The 23760-nt window shown below is 29.2% G+C and overlaps 1 protein-coding gene and 1 pseudogene across 3 annotated transcripts; one reads left to right on the forward strand and one right to left on the reverse strand.

The window, feature by feature from the left end:
• Nucleotides 1-12411: 12411 nt before the first annotated feature.
• LOC111316747 (protein RIK) lies at nucleotides 12412-19634 on the forward strand. 3 transcript variants are annotated; one of them, XM_022918848.2, is made up of 12 exons: nucleotides 12412-12730; nucleotides 13428-13641; nucleotides 14321-14422; nucleotides 14540-14574; nucleotides 14665-14740; nucleotides 14951-15082; nucleotides 15172-15249; nucleotides 15745-15838; nucleotides 15984-16101; nucleotides 16231-16747; nucleotides 18720-18948; nucleotides 19111-19634. In XM_022918848.2, exons 1-12 carry the CDS (start codon nucleotides 12654-12656, stop codon nucleotides 19230-19232), a joined length of 1794 nt encoding a protein of 597 aa, XP_022774583.2. In that variant the 5' UTR covers nucleotides 12412-12653; the 3' UTR covers nucleotides 19233-19634. The 3 variants fall into 3 exon arrangements, 2 of the variants coding, with proteins under 2 accessions (XP_022774583.2, XP_022774581.2); XR_016333063.1 differs by having other exon boundaries at nucleotides 12447-12730; nucleotides 17914-18948; XM_022918846.2 differs by having other exon boundaries at nucleotides 12447-12730; nucleotides 18693-18948.
• Nucleotides 19635-20888: 1254 nt separating this feature from the next.
• Nucleotides 20889-23074, reverse strand: LOC149511876 (exocyst complex component EXO70E2 pseudogene; annotated as a pseudogene).
• Nucleotides 23075-23760: the final 686 nt, after the last annotated feature.

A 23760-nucleotide genomic window follows, 5' to 3' on the forward strand; every position in this document is an offset into this window, starting at 1 on the left:
ATTAATTCATATAAAATATATTGACATTTTCTTTTCAATTACCTTTTTGAAATTGTAGTCGAAGTTTAAATTTCATAAGTATGATTCTAATGGGTTCGTTGATGAAGAAATAATTTAAAAAATTAAGTCTTGGGCAATAAAAAACATGGGTGCTAAATGGAAGCAATGGAAGAAAAAATTGAAGTCTAAATTTTATAATGAACATAAGACATCAGAGGAAATGGCTGCAAAGGTTGATGATTCTTGAGTAAACAAAGATCCATTCCTATTTTTTGCTGCACATTGGTTGACTAATAAAGCGAAGATAAATGTTTACAAAATATACTATTTACTTTCTTCTAACGTTATGATATAATAATGAGCTATTATAATACATCTTTTCTTGTTCATTAAAAGAATAAAATGAGGCAAACAAAACAAATCGCTCAAAACTAGATGAGGCTCATTGCACAATAATAAAATCATTCTAGAGGATCATTGAAACCTTGGTACATATATCAATTTTCTTTGTGGCACGTAGTTAAATGAATATAAAGTTTACTTTTTTTGTGTGATTTTGTCATTACAATAATTAATGCTATTATACTTTTATAGAACTAAGAAGCAAAAGGAATTCCAACATCATGAGCTGAGGTGTATATTCTTTCTTGTACATGTAAAAATGGAAGTATTGTGAATGATAAGGCAGCTGAAATTATAGTATTTAATTTAGTTTATACTTGCTTTTACTTATGTTAATTTGGTTTATTTGTACTAAATGTTTGTTTACAATTTTAGGAACTCATGAAAAAAAGTTTGAGTGAAACTAGTGCTCAGAATTCTGAAGAGAGTTCATGAAAAAATTATGTCTATTCAAAAGTTAAAGGGCCAAAGAGAAAATGGTGTATTCATTATATGGGTACAGTACCTACTTCATTTAAACAATGTGGTCTTTCATTTTCTAAATTGGTATAGCATTTAAAAAAGAGGTACAATAGTTAAAGGCTAAAATTAAACACTTAAAAGAAACTTTAAGTATCGTCTTATCATTACTTCAAAGATAGTTTCTAAATGATAATATTGCTATCTTGAATACTGTTACTCACATGGTGAATAGAGATGTATCTATAACATCTATTTTAGTTTATATATTATCATCTTGTTCATAAATCTTGAACTTTATTTAAATTTTTTTTTTAAATTATTTTTAGGCTCGTGATACTAGTAGTGTTCTAGAAATCACACATGAAAACAATCGACCTCCAAATTCAAGTCACCAACCTAATCAAAATAAAAATGGTAAAACTCATTGACACATGATGTATATGTGGAAATGTTTTACTTGATACTCGTTCTTATATAGAATGTCAAAATCAGTGTTTTAATCTAGGTTTTGAATCATATAATTGTGAAAGTATGTCATTGTTGTAATTATGTGCTAATGAATTGTTATATGAGTGGATATGAACCAAAAACTGTATTTGTTCCAGTCATGATTGTTCCAATTTCTATCATTGTGCTTGTGTAGTACCATAATTATTTTTGTTAACCTATGTTGTATCATATTTATGCATTAGTATCTCTTCATATCCATGCTTCTTTCTCAGACTTAATAGGTTTTTTAGCTTTGATATGTGAAAATGACTTGAAACTTTGTCTTAACTATTCCAAGTAGTGAACAGATTAAAACATCTATTAATGAGATAATATTGATAGAAAGTAATAACTTTAACTAAGATGATTCCTTGTGTTTTTGGGGCACCTACTTACTATGGATACTAATTCTTTTTACTTTTAATTTAATTATCTAATTGAGTTTTTTATTTTAATATGCATATACTTCTATGTAAAAATCTATGATGTCAACATTTGCTTTGAGAAGTTATTTATTTACTTTGAGCACCATATTTGTAGACATTCAACGATTTTTGTTTTTATTTAGACTTGATACAAGGACTTTAGTTTTTGACTTATTCAAAGTTTGTAAATTATAAAATAATTTGCTTATAGTTATATTTGAAATGTTATTAAATATATTTTACTTTGTAGTATATTTTAACTTTATATGAAATAATATCATATTATGATTATAAATAAATTAATATTAATAATTAAAAATATAATTCGAAAGAAAAATTTTTACCAACACAATTACATTTATACCAACGCTTTTTTCTATTGGAATATTTTAGGCTATACTGACGCCACCAATTATCAACCGCTGGTAAAGATCATTTTTGTTAAAATATTTTAGGATATACTGATGCCACCAATAGTCAACCATTGGTAAAAGTAAAAATACATAAGGTTATACTGATGGGTATTAATCGTTAATAAAAAATATAATGTCCCATAATCCATCGGTATAGGTAAAAAAAATTAAAGCATACAATTCTATATTGATGGTTATTTACCGTTGGTAAAAGGTATACCATTAAAACACACAACATATGCTATACCAACAGATATACAATTATTGACAAACTCAAACTATTGGTATATCTTAACTACCTATTCTAACACTTTAGAAACCATCAATATAGGTCTATACCAACAAGAGAAATACTAATGGTTAGAAATTTACTGGAATATACATTTTAACAATTGGTATAGGATTTATTGTGCTATACTGATGGATTTTCAATTTTTACTGATAGTTTTTTTAGCATTGGTTATGACAGTTTTCTTGCAGTGTGTATGGATATCGACAATCTAGTATACAAATATAATTGGCAAAAGATACAACAAATGCACTAATCCGATCAAGGTAAACCAACAAGAAGTTTATAATCATCTAGAGGAATTACCTCAACAAATTCTATGCATTTCCAATCACCAAGTTATGGCTCAATTTCATGTGCTACACTAATTGTTGGGACCTCATTAGAATTGGTAGTTTTGATCATGTTAACCTTTTTCTACAACTTCAGGTTCAGCTTCTAGGCAACATCTCTAGATATAAACAAGTGAGTTGCTTTTGTGTCCACGAGTGCATTCCTCTTCTTACCTGTAATCATCATGTCTGCAAATATTAGTCTTTTCTACTTTTGACACCTTTTGTCCACAAATAAACCTTCACCTGGGCTAAGCAACCATCTAGGGTTGACATGATATCCCTCGAGCTTGCCTTCTTACTCCTTCTGTGAGCTTGCTCTTGACCCTCATGCTACTAGCTAGCAACGTCACTTTAAGATGCCATTTTTTTGAACACTTTGAGTGCAATCTGAACACAACTTTGAAGCAAAACCTATTCTGATACAACTATCATAAGCTTGGGACTTATGCCAATGCTTCATATGACCTTAGGCTAGACTCCTTCCTTGTATGCCTAAGTAAGCTTAAAAACACTTTAGAAAATTGAATATCCAAAAGAACACTAAAAGTCACTCTAAAGTTAGAAAAACGTAAAAAGGAAGAGAGATGCTTGGAAATGTTGTAACTTATATTAACTTAAGTGTTTCTGTACATCCAATGAGGATTGGAAGATCCTTTATTTATAGTTGAAACCCCCCATGAATAATAGCCAAGATTGATTCAATCCAATGACTATTACAAAGTTCAAAATTATAAAGAGATTACATGAGATGTACATCAAAGAGTTCAATTTGTGCAAGGAACTATGCTAGCCTTGGAAGTCTCCGGATCCTTCTAGAAGGTTTAACCTATTAGGTCTACTAGGGCTTGATGTGCCCACACCTGGGTTTGGTCTATCTGGGGCCTTTTTAAAAGCATTTTCCTTGGTCTAAGAAATTACTATGGGTGACTTGTGTTCCTATTATGCACCTTGGGCCTAAGCCCTACTGACTGAATCTGTTGATGGCGCCTAGGCCTTGGGTGGACCCGCATAAGTCGTGACACAAGCACTTGAATTGATGATGTTGCTAGTTGTGTGTCCTCTAATTTCTTGGGTTGTGTAGTAATTTTTCTAGTGGGGTCTTTAGAGTTGAACATTTTGCATCCCAGTCTTTTGCTTTATAGCTTGTTTGGTAAGGCCAATTTCAATGATGAAATCTTTATCAATGGCTTTATTTGGTCATTATTTTGGGTTGTGTAGTAATTTTTCTAGTGGGTTCTTTAGAGTTGAACATTTTGCATCCCAATCTTTTGCTTTATAGCTTGTTTGGTAAGGCCAATTTCAATGATGAAATCTTTATCAATGGCTTTATTTGGTCATTATTTCATAATGAATTCACTGACTTTTAATTATCACATGCATAAAAAAGCAAAGAATAATCAATAACAAACAAGCAAAACATAAGCTTAAATATATCAAAAGGCAAGATATATTTAATCAACAACTACAACATAAAACATTAAGATAAATTCAGTAAAGTGCAGCCTGTTCAAAGGTCACAACAAAATGTATGAATTCAGTTGGAATTGATATACACTTTAAAGCCTTTCTTACTTTCTTCCCAATTTCATGTTCTCACAATTTTGTAGCCATTTCACTCCTAATCGTGCAAACTTGACCAACCATTGATCATAATAAAAAAAGCAACAGTTTACTAAACAATGCTCCATGTTCATATTGAATGACTACAACTTGGTTTGTTTGCCAAAAAAGTAAAGTAAAATGGATAAATCAATACCAAACTCAACATCCTCGAATATAATTCTAAAGTCAATATACTAAGAATGCAAATTAAAAAATAAAATGCACCTTTTTTAAAAAAGAAATCTACACATACACTTTAGACATAGAAAGTAAAGTTCTAATATCAAAATTTTTTCCTAAAATTCTATGGATCAATTCTCACATCAATGTACTTAAAATGAAAATTAAACAACAATAATGAAGTTGAATTAGAAAATGAAAACTGAAGTTGTACTATTAAATTTCATTACAAGAAATCTATGTATCAAATCTAAGTTCAATGCACTAAAAATTAGAATTAGACAACAATGATAATCTCTTCCAACTAAGTAAAAAGGAGGATTGGGCTTAAAAAGTGCAAAAACACTAAAAAAGTCGATTAATTTCAGAGTAATTTCCTTTTATTTATGATTGATTACAATGCATTAGAAAATACAGTAAAAGCTATATTACTTATATGAAATTTTGATTATAATGCACTATGATTATTTTCATTGGTGAACCAACAAAGTCACAAGTAAGGTTTTTTAAATGTGACATAGCTTTGCCTATATCTTAATAAATTCATTTTGATGTATATGTAGCCAGGGATCACATGCACATTTACACAGTTTCTTTAATTCCCGGCTACTAAATACCAATTCAAATAATTAAACTAAAATTATACATACAATAGTTGATGATACAGTAACTGAGGTTGATGGCAATGAAAGCATTCTTCAAAGCAAGTAACCTTAATTTTCCAATTAAAAGAAGCTTTTATATTAAGGAATATAAATGCAAATGCAATGCTTATTATTCACTATAGCTACTGTTGAGTATTGAGATCATCAAGTGCTATTCACAAAATTACCATTTCCATTTCTTGCTATCAACTGATTTGAAATACAGTACTATATATTTGCATCTTTTATCATCAGCTTCAATGATCCATAGGAATGCACGATGTGGTCCTTTTAATTTTTTGCAAAATTGTCAATTATGAGTTGCCAAGAGAAAAGAATAGTTATATATAGTGTTTCAATTAGTTGGTAATTTTTTTTTTTATTTCAACCGTAAGCTGTTGCATGCAACAAAATAAATTGAAATTCAGAAAATCAAAACATTGTGATCCACACAATAGGAAAAACGAAAAACAAAATTGTAGATTTTACATATGACAATAAAATAAATGAAACTTAAAAAATCAAAACCCATAAAATCAAATCTGAAAGAAAATCTTTTATGGTATTCTCATACCTGATAAAAAGAAAAATCTTGAGTAAACAACACAACCTAAGAAAAAAAGAAGCATTTAAAAGACATAAATTTGATGAAACAATCCTAAAAATCATCAAAAACAAATGAAAAATACCAAAAAAAAAAAAAAAAAAACATACACACACACACAATGTAGTTATGGCAATTCATATTTTCGTATTGTATCTCGTATAGTGTTTGATACATGTAATGATACGAATTACTTAAAACACAAATATAACATGAATTATAAAATGTGTTTAAATCTTAAATATAGACAATATATTTATTAAAAGTGTTACACATGATACGATATGATTAACATATGTATAATTAATCTTTTTAAATAAATATGAATAAATATAAATAATGCAGATACACAAGAATAGACATGACTAACACAAATATATACAAAAATACATCTAAAATAACAAACAATTATGAACTATTCATCATTTTCAACTTACAAGTTACGATTAAGCATTAACCAAGTAAGACTAACTATTAAATTCTAAAGTACACTAAGCACTAAGCAATAGTAAGTAGCTTATGCCTTATTACACATTTACATAATATAAATTACACTACAACAAGTCTAAGTCTCTAACCTTCATAAGTGATGTTCCATTAAAGACATTAAATAATAACTTACATAAAAAAATAATAATGTTTTCAATTCATTCTATACTTCATAATATATATAATAATAAAATAATTCACAAATATCCAAATCATATCATCAAATATCATAACTAGATTAACAAATAAGGCATACTAGCCTTCTAGGTCAATGTATTCAAAATAAATAAATAAAAATAAGAATAAGAATATATAATAATCATATATGTATATATGATAAAAAATTTATTCCAAACGCTATATTTTTTATACTTTATCTTTTTCTTTTTTTTTCTATACATAATATTAATATATTGACACTAAAATTATATTTTCTAATATATAAATATTACTATATATATTTAATAATTACTTAATTAGTATGATTATTTGTAAAAGATCCTAATTAATGACTTATTAAAATTATTGAAAAATATCAAATTAATATATTTATGCTACTTATAATAGTTTCTTATATGTTATAATATGAGTAAAACAAATTACATATTTTAATTATCATAGGTATACTCATATACATATGATTTAAAATAAATTCTATAATCTCTTATAATTAATATGGATATCATACGATTTGATTTAAATTTTAGAATAAAATATATAAAACAAGTCATCAAAATGAGTATATACATTACATTATAATAATACCTTACATGTCATATAGAAATATAAATTATATAATCTCTCATCATTATAAATATTATTTAGAAGAAATCTGTTATGTTTAATTTCAAATGTATAATCTCTTATCATGTGATTTAGAATCAAATATTTAAAATAGGTCATTAAGATATGTATTTCAAGTCATAATTTGTAAGTTACATTTTAATAATATCATATAATATGAAATAAATAAATTATATAATTTTTATCATTATAGATATTATTTAGAATATGTGTTATTTTTACTTTTAAATGCATAATCTCTTATTTTAACTTTTATAATTTAAAATAATCATATGTTATGATTCATGTTATTAATATAATCGTATAGTTTCTTATCATTATAACTATTATTTATTATCAGAATAATTTATTGTTGTTATTTATGTGATTTGGATTTGTGTTGTTTGATCAATGACTATAATGTTGGATGTTACTTGTTATTAACAATTAATATACATTGTCCTTCTCAATTCTCTTTTTTAATAAAAAAACTTTTTTAATCATATTATAAAAACTACAAAAAACAATATATATTTAATATGTTAAGATATATATATATATATATATATATCTTAACATATTAAATTATTAATATAAAAAACTTGCATATTAAAATGTATAAAAATTTTTATACAAATTTAATATGCATTTAATATATCTATAATTTTTAATATATATAACTAATATAACAATCATAAATATAAACATAACTATATTAGCTTTTAGTACCAAATTTAAAATGATGAACTACTAAAAATTATAAAACAAAATAATAATATATCGTATTAATATTATTATTTATATTATATTTATATTATTAATAAAAAATAATTTTATAATAATTATTAAATGGGTATCATAATTAAATAGTTAAAATAATTTTTATATGGTATTGAATAGGTAATTAGGTTTTATAATTAAAAGATTAAAAATTAAAATAATTTTTATATATTTATATTAAATTAAAATAAATATAAAAAATTTGTTAAACATTTTAAACATGTTATTTGTATATCTATGTGACATGATTAAATTAAATATGCTTTTTGTGTCATGTCATGTGTTAAACATGTATTCACGTGTTTAGACGTATCAATACATATAAAACATGAATTGTACCGTATTAAAATTTGTATCAACACAAATAAATATGAGACACATATACAAATTTTTTTATCGTTTTTGTATCCTGTCACTTGTCGTGTCTGAAATTGATAAGTCTAAAATCAAAGGAAACCCTAAAAAAAGCAAAAAAAAAAAAAAAAAAGAGATTAAGAAGAAATACAAAAGGAAAAGAAGATATAAATTAGTTAAATGGAAGCCAAAAAAGCATAAATTTGATAAAAAAAATTTATTAGAAGAAAAACTTCTAAAAAGAAAAAATCTAAATACAAATGTTTTATTTGTGACGAAGAATATCATATAGCACCTTAATGTTAAAGGAAAAAATGCTAAAAAAGTTATTAAAGCTCTCAAAGAACGAGATCTAGAAATTTGTTTTAGAGAATAAGTTTCTAAAGATGAAATTATTTATGAATTAATTTCTTAAATAGATTTCAATTATGATAATGATGAGTATATTTTTATGCTTAATACAAGCAGCAATCTTAATAATATTATTATATTAGAGGTTAATAATCAACTTAGTTTTGAAACTAAAGATATACTAGCTAAAGAATAGCAAATTACAGAATTAAGTTTTAAGACAATATGTTACTATTTCTAATGAATTGATAGAAAAACTACAATCATTAAAGAAAGATAAAATCTATAAACTTTTTGTCTTTTCAAAATTCAAACCCTGGATAAAAAGACACATAGAAAAATTTAGTAGCAATACTATAGCTATTGATTCTAATCAAAGATTTGTAGATATTCCTTTATTTACTAAAGAAAAAATCAAGAGATATAAGTAAAAATATCCTAAAGATAGATATATAAATTTAGAAATAATTATGATAACTATAAAAGCTTGATTCAAAGCTAGTAATGATATACCAATAATAGTAGTATTAGCAGATAAGAGATATAAAAATCTTATTAAAGCACTAATAGGGGGAATACAATCAAATCTTTTATCAGGCGCTATTTGATTTAAAGTGAAACCAAATTATTTTATTTCTATTAATGATTCATTAATAGAAAACTACCTTAAATTAAGAATAATAACAAAAAAGTCTAAAATTAAAAATGTGACTCATGATCTGTTTATAAACTGAACAATTATAAATTAATTCACCAATCATACTTTTACATCTATTAAAAAAATAGATTCTAATATTATAGAAATATTTGAATAAAGACCTTTTGATTTATAAATCAAATCAAGATTAATAAATCTTAGAGATATGTCAGTACCCATTGGATGGTTATTAAAAAGTATTACAGAACCTGTTCCTTCTAATAGAAAAATAAAACCTATGAAATTTTTTATATTAGGAAATAACTTACATTTTAAAAATTATGAAAAAAGTAGTTTTAGTAATAATCTAGTTCTAGCACCACCTCTTCTATACCTTCATTCTCAAATAGAGATAATGAAGACAAAGAAAGTATTGCTAGTGAACAATTTGTTTCACGTAAGCAATCCTTTCATTCTCAACCTTAATCAATAAGTATAAAAAATTATAAATATTCCTATATTTCCAACAGATACTAATAATCCAAATAAAAAAATTTTGGTTTACAACTCAGTAAACTCGATTTTAAATTTAATATCTTTCAGAAGTACTAGAAGAGATGATATTTGAAGCTTAGCTATAATCAACTAACACAAAATTGATAATGATGAAATAATTACATTTTCAAAAAATCAATCAAAAAGGTATTATAATTATGTTGAAGTAGAATTTAGATTTAAAAAGTATAAATCATACTCATTAAATGTTTTGATAGATATTAAAGCTACTATATGCAGTAGATATTAGAGCTACTATATGTAGTTGTAAAAGTAATGCTTTACCATTAGAAAAATGAGGGCCAATGAAACACCTTATTCTAGTCATAGGAATTGATGGAAAAAAAAAAAAAAACAATAATAGGATACAAAGCAAGAAATATTTATATTTATTTTATGAATAAAAAATTTATAATTTCAAAAATTTTATACTTTTCTTTTATACATGGTGATATGTTGTTAGAAAAGAATTTCATATACAATTATTTACCTTTCTGTTTAAATAAAAATAATATTATTTTTACTAAAAATAAAGAATCTATAAAAATATCTTTAATAAAAAATCATAAATATATATGTGATTATGATTTTCAACCTAAAACTAAAAAAATAAAAATTAAATCAATTAATGAAACAACATTGATTATATAAAATTTTAAAAGAAAATTTTAATTGAGTTAAAACACTTGATTACCCTTTGAAAACCAAATAAATGCTCCATTACCAACGTCAAACTTGTTACCAACTGAACATATCTCTAATTCTAATTTTCAAAGGAGAATTAACCACTCAATAATAATCTAACATGGCTAGCTAATTCCCTCATCCCACTCATTTTTATTGTTCCCTTCCCTTTTTTCTTTCTTTTGCTTTTTTCACCCATGTCAGTTTCTAGAAACTTCTGTCTTCAAAAACTTCAGCCCTTTCTGTCTTGAAAGCTTTTGCCTTTTAGACATCAAGAAGCTTCTGTCTGTGATAGTTATAGTTTCAAAATTATCCCTTTAATTATTTTTAAGACAAGCACGAGAACATTAATTAAGAGAAAGGGATAGTTAATAATCATAATAATAATAATAATAATAATAATAATAATAATAATAATAATAATAATAATGCATTACAATAATTGAAGGATGGTTACAATTGAATTTCGGGGGAATGTCCACTAATTTTGAATGTGACAGAATTATGGACTGCATGGAATTATGATTAAAGTGCAATTACATCTTCTTTTGTTTAAAGTGATATATTTTTTATTTAAAAAAATAATTTAAATTTAGCTTTTCGAGTTGAAAAATATATCAGACACTTAAATTTAAAATAAAATAAAATAAAATAAAATTTTTTGGTTATATAAAAAAAGTAAAATTTTAGTACAAATAAAAAAAAAATTTAATTCAAAATTAAACTTTGAATGTTCTTTTAAGTGTCTTTCACTACTAAATTAAACGTTTAAGGACAAATAAAATAAAAAAAATTGAAACAAACTAAACATAAAAAAGTGAGACTTAAATAGTACTTCCTTTGCATTGAATGCGAGTTGGACGTAGCAGATATTAAGATCCATCGGCTTGGTTATTTAATTGGGACAGTCCCAATGGACATGGATTGAGTTTGTATGTTTTATCATATTTTAAAGGAATGATTTTTTTTTTAATTCATAAAAGTTTGAAGATAAGAGGAGATTTTTTTTTTTAATTTAAGATTATAATTAGATTTGATAATTTATATTATTGTATTATATAAAATATTATATTTATATCATATTTTATATGAATATTTTTATTATAATTCGTGTTTATATGAAAATATAAAATATATATTTTTAATTTTATTAAATTTATTTATAATTTTTTTAAAATTTTAAGTTATGTTATTTTTATATTTGTTATTTGTATAATTTTTATGTCGTATTATTGTATTATATTTTAGATTATTAAATTTAATTATAATAGATAATATATCTTAAAAAATTTATATTAAATTTATAAATTATTTATTAAAAATATTATTAATGACAAAATTTAAATTTAAATTTTACAAATAAAATATAAAATCTTTATCAACTTGACCAATTTCATCAGCTAGAAAGAAGAAAATTTTTTGTACGGATGTTTTGACAAAATCTAGCTATAATATGAATACAGATATCGAGATTTTTTATTTTTTAGTTTAAAATTTTAATGTTTCTTTGAGTTGATACATGGAGAGCGGAGTTTCAGTGTTTAAAAATGTCGTAATTTGTTTTTTATTTTTTCTCTTTGTAACAAAACATTTCATGTAATACTTTTTGGAATTTTATTCTTAATTGTTTAACAAATATTTTATTTTTTTATTAAAATCTTATTAAGTATTAAACTTAGTTTTATAAATTTAAATTTTAAAATAGTGAAAATATTTAAATAAATAGTTATAAAAGAAAAAAAATAAAAATAGTAGTACATCTGAAGCAAGAGAGGTTTTGCTAGTATTAATTAAAATTAGTATTTTTATAAAAAATTTAATAAATAATTACACACGATGAAAAGCATATCTGACAGAAAAAAAAAACAAGCTTTTATAAGTTGACTTATTTTAATTTTATTTTTATGAGGTGGTGCACGTGACTTGTCACGCCATCAATATTCAATATCAGCTCCCACGTGCCCCACCGCTCTCAATTCTCCGCGAAAGCTCCAAACTTTCCCTACATCTGAAAAAAAAAAAGCCGAAAACCCCAATTTGACGCCACAATCGAGATCAAATCCCTAATTTGTAAAAAAAAAAAAAAAAGGCAAAACATATACGACTTTTTAATTAGAAATTTGTAAAAAAAATTAATTTGCATTTTTTTTTAAATTCTGAAACTTTTGGAAAGAGATGATGGAGGACGGTGGTGCTAGGGTTTCTTCCGATGATCCGACTGTAACCAACGATATTGCACAGGCAAGACAAAGGTATCGTATTTCTTTTTTCTCCTAAATTTCAGTTCGCAAACCCTAATTGCTCTATGATTGATGTACTTAATTTCTACAATTTAGTTTTTTTTTTTTAAGAATTGATCAAAAGAATCTGTTGAATTTGATAGTAATTCAACTGGTTTTTAAGAGGCAAAATAAATCATCTCAAAAGATGAAAAATGTTGTCAATTCCAGTTGAATGTATTAAAGTATTTATAATTTTCGCTTAATGATAATTACAGAGGCAAGAAAAGGAAAAAAAAAAAAAAAACTCGTGGGAGTGAGTTATTGCCCCTTGACTATCAAGCATAAGAGCATCTGCCAAGCCTTCCCAAAAGATTATATCAAAATTATTAACACTAGGTTGTTTGTTGCTGTGATATGAAACAGTTTTGTGGGTGTTACTATCATTTCTAGGGAGGTAAAAGTGTTTCTTTTTAATCTGATTTTGAAAATTTGCTTGGTTTCGTTTATGAGATTACATTTTAGAGGAAGGATTTCGATTTCAAAAAATGTGTATCATTGAATTTTTAGTAATTTTTACTACATCCATCCTTACAATTTGCGTAACTTTCACAAATACTTGTTTGCAAACAACGTATGAAATTTCTCTAAACGGTTGTTTGATTGTTATATGGCAGATTAATGCTATGCTTTGGTAGTTGCAATTTTTAATAGTTAGGATATTATGCAGGAAAAAGAGAAAGTGGGATCAGCCTGCTGAGGCTTTGGATTCGGCTGGATTCGCTGTCCCATTTAGCAACACAGGAACTCTTGCTGGCATGCCACTTCCTGGTGTAGCCCTAGTCCCAGGCACCTTTCTGTCAAATCCACTTGCCGCTAGTGGTACAGCTGTTACCCCAATCTTTCAACAGCTTGCTGCTCCAGTGGTATCAAAACAAAATCAAGTATGAAAAATAGATGATGGCTTTTGCACAAAGAAAACTCATTGTCACCTGATGTGTACATGAGGCTTAGGGATTATGATGTTAATAGTTTGTTCTGTTACCCTTTTCTGTATTTTGTGAATTTGTCTTAGAAAATGTCATTTGCAAATATTTTATCTTTAGGTTTCTTTTGTTCTTTGCTATGTAATGCTTTATTGGTAGCAACATTAATACCCGAAATGATATTTTGTATATTGGTAAGTTCAGGTAGTCAAACGTACCTGATTTGCTATAGAATTTGAGCAGGTTGATGAGAGGGGTAATGATAACAGACTTGATTGCTTAATCAAAATACCCCTCCTTTTGGATTTAGTCTAAAACATATGGACCAAATATGGTTAGTATAAGGATGTGTACTGGATGATTCTTCCCTTTCTTTGTAATTGCTGCTAGTAAATTTTTATGGATGTTTCTGCCTGGATGGTTTCGTGTTTGGAATGCTCATCTGATCAAAATGGCTGTGAGCTTTTGTATTTGGTCATAGGCTATCCCAAGAATTCTTATATGCAGGGAATTTGCATTTTTTGCTTTTTGTTGATTGGTTTGTATATAAATATGCTAAATTGTTTATTACTTTCGTATTTACAAATTAGTTAATTGTAAAATTTAATTGTGCATTTTGTTTGTTACGTTGTTTTAGCTTAAGGTCCAAGATGAGTTAGTGATTGCTCGGGAAATTGTAATAAATGATGCGGAATCTTCTGTTCGCCACAAGCTCACAAAACGCCAGACACAGGAAGAGGTACATCTGTGTTTCTTTGCTTAGGAAGATGGGAAAAAGGGTTTGTTTTTGTTAAAATAAGGGGAAAGAGTTATGTTGTTTATTAAACACTGATAAGTAATTTTATTATCTTCTCAGATTCAAAGGTGCACTGGTGCTGTGGTGATAACTAGGTTAGTGTCTCTAAATGGATGTGTAGAAGCTTGTGGATAATTATTTTCCTTGTTTGTCCTTTTTAATGCTTTGACATAATTGGTTTGCAGGGGCAAGTATCGCCCACCAAATGCTCTGCCTGATGGTGAAAAGCCTCTCTATCTTCATATATCTGCTGCTGCTCATGTAAGTGTAATCTGTTCACCCTTATAGGGCATTAGTGGATCTTATAGTGAAAATTTTTGAAATTTCATTCTGTTGGTATGAAAATTTTAGTGAATATCCTTTCTTCTCATCTCAGCTTTTGGTTGACATTAAAAAATAACATTTAAAAACTAAATAGTTGGTATATTTGAATGAAAAAGGTTTACAAAGCTTGTTTAATAATCACTGCAGTTAAAAGAGACAGCAGAGCGGATTTTAGCTGTGGATCGTGCAGCTGCCATGGTTGAAGAAATGTTGAAACATAGTCAGAGCTCACAGGCAGCTTCTTCCCCTTTTATGGCAGCTATTAGCAATGGTGTGAAGGTATGCTTGCGCTGCAATCCCTATTATTGAGCTATGAGTTTGAGATAATTAATTATGGGGTAAATTTTTAACCAAATCTAGATTCTCAGGCATTTAGCACATGCATATATTTGGGCTTTGATGCAGAGCCATCACTGAATGTTGCCGCTCGTATTCGTGGACCAAATGTGAGATTTTCATTTACTTCCTTTCAGTTTTGCTTTCATAATCCTTTAAGGGATAGTACACTTCTCTCGATCCATATGTTATCTTGATGTTTTGTCATGCCTAGTTAATGATGCCATTTTAGTTCTATCTCTTCTTATAATTATCTATGAGCTATAGCTGCTCTTTTATTCTATCATTGGATTGTATAATTAGATGGCCCTACCGTCTTACATAATTAAATGAAAATCAACTCTCTGATGTCAAGAATATGGACTACATCCTTCCCTAAACAGTCCCTTTGCCTCAAATCCTCTTATAATGTGCGTGCATCTGGTATTTCTCGTATGTCTTGTGCCCATTTCTTGTTTGCATTTTCTGTTTAATCATTTTATTTAAAGTTTGTGTTGCATTTGTTAAAAAAGAGAGATTCTAATGTTTGAAGCTTTCTCTGACGTCTCCATACAATTGGGGGAGCATGTTTTTGTGTTGCTGGTGGTTCGGTTTTGTACTTGCAGGACCAATATATAAATCACATTATGAATGAAACAGGAGCAACTGTCATACTACGAGGATGTGATTCAGGAAACTTTGAGAGCCTGCAGGGTGAAGGTACTTTTATGCAGTGCAAAATGCAAACCACTTTTTTGCTTTTCGTATTTCTTTATAATTTTAGATAAACCTAAGGATTTCTGCTGTCATTTTAGATTCTTGTTTTTTAAACATTATAGTTTATCTGGCCTTGTTCTGGTTGCAGAAGCACAACAACCATTGCACATATTTTTATCCAGTAATAATCCTAAAAGTCTTGATGATGCCAAGCGTTTGGCAGAGAATCTCCTGGACACTATCGGTTTAGAGTTTGGTGCATCCAGGTAATCAGGTTTCTATTACTTTCTATTACTGAAGGGTGGTGATTGTAATTTTCTAATCTCATTGTTATTCCAAGTCTGATTGTTTGTCATTTTGGACTGGAGTAACCTGTTTCTTTCCTCCCATTTTAGGACTTCATCAAGTAAGGTTTATGGTGCAGTACCGCCTCCACAGCAGTTGTTGACTGGAGTTCAAAGTTTTGCAAGTGAACAAAATCTACATGCTAGTTCAGCTGCTGGTTTGACATCACTGCCAGTCACTACGGCAGCTCCACCTGTTACAGTCCCTGCAGTCACTACTGGCTATTCTCAAGGGATGGTTGTGGGGATGCCTAACTTTGGGCCAAACCAGGCAAATTCAGTTGGTTATCCACAGTCTTTGGTAACTAGAGGGACAAGCTATACCGGATATGGTGGGATATATCCCCAAGCAACACCATTGCAACAGGTAGCATTAGCTCTTAGACAATCATCTCCAATCTCCTCTACTGTTGTACCTGCAACATCTGTAGCAAGCACAGTTGCCATCACTGTATCCAAATCAAGTGTTAGCTCTACTTTGCATACTGAGAAGGAGCAAAGGCCTCCACAAAGGCGGAAGTTCCAGGAGTTACCAGCTGGTTCAAAGGGCCCTGCTAGACCCAACCAGGTATCGGTGCATTTTCCTGCTGTTTTCCCTTCAAGCTAAGCTATGAGGTATATGAATTTGTATTATTTGTGTACCATAATGGCCAAAAGTAATAAATGAAATCAAAGACAGATAAAGTCCTTACTCCAATCTGGCTTTTTGGCTCAAATAGTGGACCAATCTTGGTTCATGGCTGTTTGGTATAAGTATAACATTCATTTAGAAATCCCGGGCCAAAGAGCATTACCTTTCTCTCAGTGATTTTGGATAGGGGGTAGGGCTCTGGAATTTGGGCTAGTCTTCTGAGAAAAATGATGTTTATTTAATGTGGACTATGGTTCTTCAAAAGAAAAAGTTGATTATGAATATTTTAGAACCATTTGTGATGAGGATAGAATTGAAGCTAGCTATCCCATGTGAGCTTTTTGGAAAAATGCAATTAATATGAGTTCCTTTAAGACATTGTGGCCTATTCTATAGCGCCTATCTCTACTTGATAAATGTTGTTAAAGTAATTAGAATGGTGACATTTAAGTTTCAACTTGCTTTGCGTCATTTTCAAAGTTAGAGCCACTTTATCTTGGAGAAAATGGTATTTTATTTAACTTTGTGCTTCCATTTAAATTAACTTTATGCTTCATTTAAAGAAATATATTGTTTATTAGCGCATGGATGGAAGTTTTTTATTTGGAAAAGTAGAAGTATATTTATGAATGGAGGCATTTCCAAGTAATTGAGTTACAATGGCCATGTTATAGTCCATGTGGTAGAAATTGACTCATGATTACTGCTATAGTTCATGTGGTGGTGAATGTAAAGGACAGTAATTTCGTCTTTTAGCTAATGTAATTCTTGAACTTCACTTTTAACTCTCTCAATCCTGAGTGCCCTTTGCTTCATTCATTCCCAAGTCAATCAGAATTTCTTTGTCTGTGTGTGTGGCCGTGCATGATCACATGATTGCAATCCTCTATTATGCTGACTCATGTTGGTACATCTGCCGCTGATATGTTTATGTGTCCACCCCTTTCTTCTCCCTCCTGCTTTACCACCCTGAATGGGGAAAAACCCCTTATGCAAAAATGGGAAATCTTTGCAAGTTAATGTGATTAGATGTAATATTTTGCATTCATACCATTGAATTTATGATTATATTTCCTGCTGACATCTTATGCTTATTATTCCAGGTATTTTTCTCTGACCTTCTAAGAAGCTAATAGGCTGATATCGGACCTCTGTTAGGGCCATTGGTTTGTATGTTTCACAGGGTTTTCAGTTTCAAAGGAGCAATTTGACAAGTCTTTCCTGCTTCAAAACCATGATTGGGAACCACTTCAAGATTTTTTACTTGTTGATTGGGTCTATAGCTGTTTAACATGAATTTTGCATTTTTAGTGTGGTGTCTTCCATGGTTAGCATTTTAGAATGTGCGGCTGAAGTTTCATTTAAAGGCCTTTCGATGTCAATATGGTGTAGAATTTTTGTTTAGGATTACTTTAAAACTAAGTTTCCAACTGAAAATGCATGAAATAGATAACAATAAGTACATAAGCCAATAATCAACACAAACTGTATAGCCTTTTGCTGACAACAAATTTTTGGCCACTGCAACTGTTATTTGTTGATGGTGACACTGCATTTGACATTCTGGGCTTTTTTTTTTTTTTTTTTTTTTTTTGCATCTTGCCACAAGTTACCTTAGTTCTTGATTTCAAAAATACAAGGCTCGATTATTGGTTTGGATCCTAAATGTTGTCAGTTTAGACATTACGGTAAAATTAACTAGCTAAATCATGCCCTTTCACTAATTCCGGATGCCATTTTTTTTCTCATACATGACCTGTGTAAAGATTCTGCCTTACCTTTGAAGTCTTAGCATTCTTTTTTTTTCCAGATGTTTCCCATTAACTATTATATTACTGTTATCGTGAAATTAGGCTTGGATTGTTTGTCTAACTCATTTCAGGAATCTGAATCTTTAAATCCAAGCAAGCCATTGGGAGATTTAGGAGTGAAAAATGTATCAACTATGCCTGCTCCAAAGAAGTTGGTTCATCCGTCATCTAATGGAATGCCTGCACCAACTCCAAGAACCTTGCCACCTCCGCCTCCAAAAACCATGCTGCCTCCACCTCCACCCAAGTTCACTTCATCAACACCATCTGGGAAATCTAATGACAAGAACAAAGTTACCAGTAAAGCTAAACTTGATGCTGTCCCTGGTAGGATGAATTCCTAAACTGGCTATTTTAAAAGTTTCCGGTGCTAAATTTGCTTCCCTGTTATAACTATTGCGGTGATATTGACTGAAATCTAGTAAATGATGTCTTCCAATTGAGCGTATTAACTTTATATTACTAATCTAAGATGTTTGGTTGTTTCAGAAACCTTGGTCCAGTTAATGTCATATGGGGATGAAGATGATGATTCTGAGGAAAGCAGTGATGAATCCCTAAATAGAAACTCCAATGCAGATGCGGTTCGAAAACCATTCTGGGCTTTGTGACTCATCGGTGGCCTAAGCTGCTGAATTTTGCAGAGGCTGAATGAGGTATATCATGGATTCTGTCAAGTGCGTATCAAGTCTGTGTTTTTGTTTGATTCTTTTGAGATTGCAGCTCGGCAAATACTTATTGAATACCAACAAGGTGAAGTGACTTCAAATTTATTGCAGTGAGACTTGCTTGGAAGCATTTAGAAGTTCTAAATCTGATAGAATTGTGTTGTATATTGGTTGTAATTTGCCACTAGTGTAGTTATTAGTTTCCTTTAGTGTATTGGTGAAATCGGCAAATCTTTAGATAGCTGCATTCTGTTAGAAGTAAGTTCTTTCGGGCTGTCAAATGGAAACATGATGCTTTTAACTCTGTAAATTCTTCTGTGGCAAGGATACTATCATTCATTTTAATGTGTGAAAAACATACTAAAATTTTAACAAAAACTTTGAGTTTACAAAAAATTTCTCTTGAAATCGATTTTATTTAAATTGAATTTTATTAGTTTGGTTTATTGGTTTTTAAATTTTAATTTTTTGTTATATATTATTTTAATACAATTTTTAATATATTTAAATAGATTTATATATAAAATAATTATTTTTAAAATATATATATATAATTTGAACAAATTTAATTTTTATTTTTTATATTTCGATTTAAAATTTGATCTAAATTTAATATATACATTTAATATTTAAATTTAATTTGAATTAAAATGAACATTTCAATTTTAATATTCGATATTTTTTCCTCACCCATCCGTACACCCATTTTATTTCTACAGGAGAAAATGCCATTAGTCATATCAATTATGGCCATCTGCAATTCGGTAACGACTGAAGAACGTGGGGAGAAAAATAATTGTTTCTTTTTTTGTTTGGTTATCATTCAAATGGTTCAATGCTCCTGCTCCAATATGCTGCCTTTAGCCTAAGTTAAATTCCAAACCATATGTTCGTGAAGACCAAAAGTAAAGATACATTGTCTTGACAATTCAACCAATGATTGCTAAGAAAATGGATTTCATTTTTCATATATATAAGAACTTTCCCAGTCGACTTCTTTGGTTTTCAGCCACAAAATATCTGTAAAAAGCTTGTTCAAAATTCAGTTTCTCTAAATCTCTCTCGTTGACGCCATTTCTCTAATGAGCACCATTTGCACACGGCCTAAAAAAAAATTCAAGTTGGGAAAGTCGAGTCTCTTTCATATGTCAGGTTCATTTAAGGTGGACAGATCACAGATGCAAGGCCTCCCTGTTAATACACTTGCCTGAACTGAATATGCTGAACCAACTAGAAACTTCTTGATATAAATTCTTGGGGAGCCCATTTAATAAATACTATTTAATGCTTGATCCCTAAGTTATTTTTGAATTTTAGTTGCCATCCTTCCCCATGAATTTTGAAATAAAAATAGAAAAAGAACCACAAATTTTTTACAACCAAATAAAATAATTATATTTTTATATTAATGAATTGATTTTATCAGTGTAAAATGTAATTAATCACTAAATTTTATTATATTTTTTTAAATTTATACTCTGATAAGGATGAGATTACAATAAATTTTATTACAAGGAAGAGATTACAAACAGTGAAATCATTTTCTTTAACTCAGTTCATATATTTGGAATCTAACTGAGAGACTTTTAACAGGTGGGGTTTGCCTTAATTCACTTGTTTATTGATCAAAACAAAAGGCTACAAATACAACAAAAGCCTTTTGATGCGTAAAAGTTATAAACGTGGCTACAGTTTGAGGATCAAGGGAAATGATTGTAAGCATTGGAATTAAAATCTCAGATCTACTATGTGCTATCTCTTAAAGATGACTATGAATCATCTGAGTTAAACTCAGGTTATTGTATATACATACTTTCCTATCATAGTTTCACCTCCTACGGGGATTATGCAGTGATTTTTGGGATCCCTTAAAGAGGTCTAACAAGTAATCCTGCAGATCTTCAGCATTGTACACTTGATGTGTTTCTCCCCGATGTGGTACATTTGTCTTCCAACAAATATCCGATTAGCCTGGATCACTTTCATGGATGTCGAAATTCGCAAATTTTTTCGAAACTAAGCATCTGGGATAAGCCATGCCGTCTGTGTTTTATAAACCTCTTCAAAAGCAACATAAAAGCCCCGCAATCTCTCCTTAAGCTGTGTCTGGAATTGCTCTCGTCCTTCAATAAAGATAGAATTGAACTCCAAGTAGCTCTCTCATAGTCCATTGCATGCTATTGGAATTTCCAGTTGTGCTTTCTAATCCACCTATCTCCAAATATATGCATGAGTTCTGAATTTTTAACCTTTTGAGCCATGTAATGTATATTGTTCATCAAAAAGAAGTGTTGCAAGGAAACGTCCCTGTATAATTTGAATTGTCCCTCCTGCAAAAGGGCTTGTTGAGTGTTTGATGCAACGGCATTCTCAAATTCAAGAAATGTTGCCCTTACAGAATCACCCAATCTCTTCAAAACCTCATGATACTCAATTCTAACAGTAGAACCAGCCTCATCCAAAAACAATGCATCAATTTCTGGAAGAAGAACTGAAAGCACCTCATACATTACTAGAATTCGAACTAGCTTTTCTGGTTGATAAGAGCCAATGGAGATGGCCTCAGCAAAGCTAAGAAGCTGCAGCATTGAAGCCTTTGCCGCCTCAACAGAACATTCCAAATTAGCTGATCCAAGCTCAGCAAAAATCTGGTCGCAGAGCCACTTCTCGCTGGCAAGATAGGGCCACAAAGACCTTCATAGCTCTAACCCATCTCTTGATTATGGAATTCAAGGTACCCCTCTCCATCTTGGGCACGTCTTCAATGCTCAATTTCTCCATTTCAAGATTGAAGTGGCACTCATCCAATACAGCCATTGGAATAATGACACAGGCCTGGCAACACTGACGATCATAATTTGGCATGAACATCAAATTGGCAATGCATTTGAGATCAGGAATCACATCTGGATGAATCAACTCATAATCTTCTCCTGAACCACACTCAATCGCTCTTCAATCCCAGTTTTCCCACCCTTAACCATGTAGTTCTCAATTGTAGCCATGGTAGATAATTGGCTACCAAGATCTGCCAAGATTTTCTTCACATCTTTAGTAAGGTTCTTATTAGAACCCAATGCTCTCACTATATGTTTGGCTGCAGCAATTAAATTTTCCTCTGCTTCTAATTGCGGAGCCACAGATTCATAATCCCCCATGGTCATAATCAAAACCACAACAACTCAAAAAGAAACTCAACTAAAACCTGTTTCTCTAACTCAAACTCTCTCTATTCAAATACAAAGAATTGAACACCCACACTGCTTAAACTGCCACCCATCTGATTGAAAAAACCAATACTAATACTTGACTAGATCTGAAGTTCAATCTATTGAACCAATACATTGATAAAAATGGAAACTTCAAAAAAAAAAAAAAAAACCAACAAAGGAAAGGATATGAAAATCACAAGGAACAAGAAAATAGATCAAGCTAAGACCAAAACAACCAAAAATCTAAGAAACCCACATTTTCTAAAGAGTCAATATTTTGAAATAAGGCATCAAAGGAAGGAAACGCTCCAAATCACAACAAAAACATAAGAGCAAATGCATATAACTATGTACGAACTTCAAAAAGATATACAGTAAAACTATATATATATATGTTAAAAAAAAAAAAACCAGCTCTTTTTGTAACACAAGAAGTCAAAAGAGAAGAAGTAATTTGAGTGTACGGAGAGTATAAGGAAGAAAAGAAAAAGCTGTACTTCGGGTAATTTGGAGCTTCGGGTAGATTTTTTTAAGGAAGTTGCAGCTTTTTAGTTATAAATTACAGGTCTTTGGTTATAGCTGTTTTGTTTTTGTTTCTCTGCCAAGTTTGTGGCTTTGACTAGTTTGTTTAAGTCGGACGAGTGACTAATAATAATAATCAACAAACTATTATTATTCATTATTTTCTATATCGTTCTACTTTTATCGCATTTGTTATAAAAGGGTTTTTAAGAATTACTTTTTCGAAGCATTTTGACATCCTTAGTTCTTACTAGGAATGATATAAAAGAGTAATGCGCCAACCTTCAATGGTGCTTTTTCTTGTGTTTTTTTGTTTTTCTGCCTCGCTGTGTTCAACATTGCATTTTCATGTCCACAGTTCCTTTCAATCCATGCATGGTCACTTGTTTGCTTTCCAAGCAACAATGTTTTCTATATATTCCCGCTTTAAATCAGGATAAAACTTACATTAATTTTTTTTTTACAAATGATCTAATAAAAATTTTAAATCATAGATTGATATAATTTAATGTGAAAATTAATAATATATAAAAAATTATTAAAAATATTATTTATAATTTAAATTTGATCAATGTCCATTTAATGGTAAAAATTTTATCAATATTTTTACTTAAAATATCAATCTAAAAAATATATATTAAAATTTTTTAAAATTATTTTTTATAATTTAAATTTAATCGATACTCATTCAACAGTAAAAATTTTATCAATATTTTTACTAAAAATATCAATATAAA

Source organism: Durio zibethinus, chromosome 24, assembly GCF_047325235.1.
Source record: "Durio zibethinus cultivar Kanyao isolate XHJ-2024 chromosome 24, ASM4732523v1, whole genome shotgun sequence".
NCBI classification, from domain to species: Eukaryota; Viridiplantae; Streptophyta; class Magnoliopsida; order Malvales; family Malvaceae; genus Durio; species Durio zibethinus.

Bases quoted from the DNA above. Each gene is read 5' to 3' on its own strand.
- LOC111316747 (XM_022918846.2), top strand. From the start codon at position 12,654: ATGATGGAGGACGGTGGTGCTAGGGTTTCTTCCGATGATCCGACTGTA. The intron at 12,731-13,427 runs GTATCGTATTTC...GATATTATGCAG, and splicing joins ATTGCACAGGCAAGACAAAG to GAAAAAGAGAAAGTGGGATC. The intron at 13,642-14,320 runs GTATGAAAAATA...ACGTTGTTTTAG, and splicing joins TGGTATCAAAACAAAATCAA to CTTAAGGTCCAAGATGAGTT.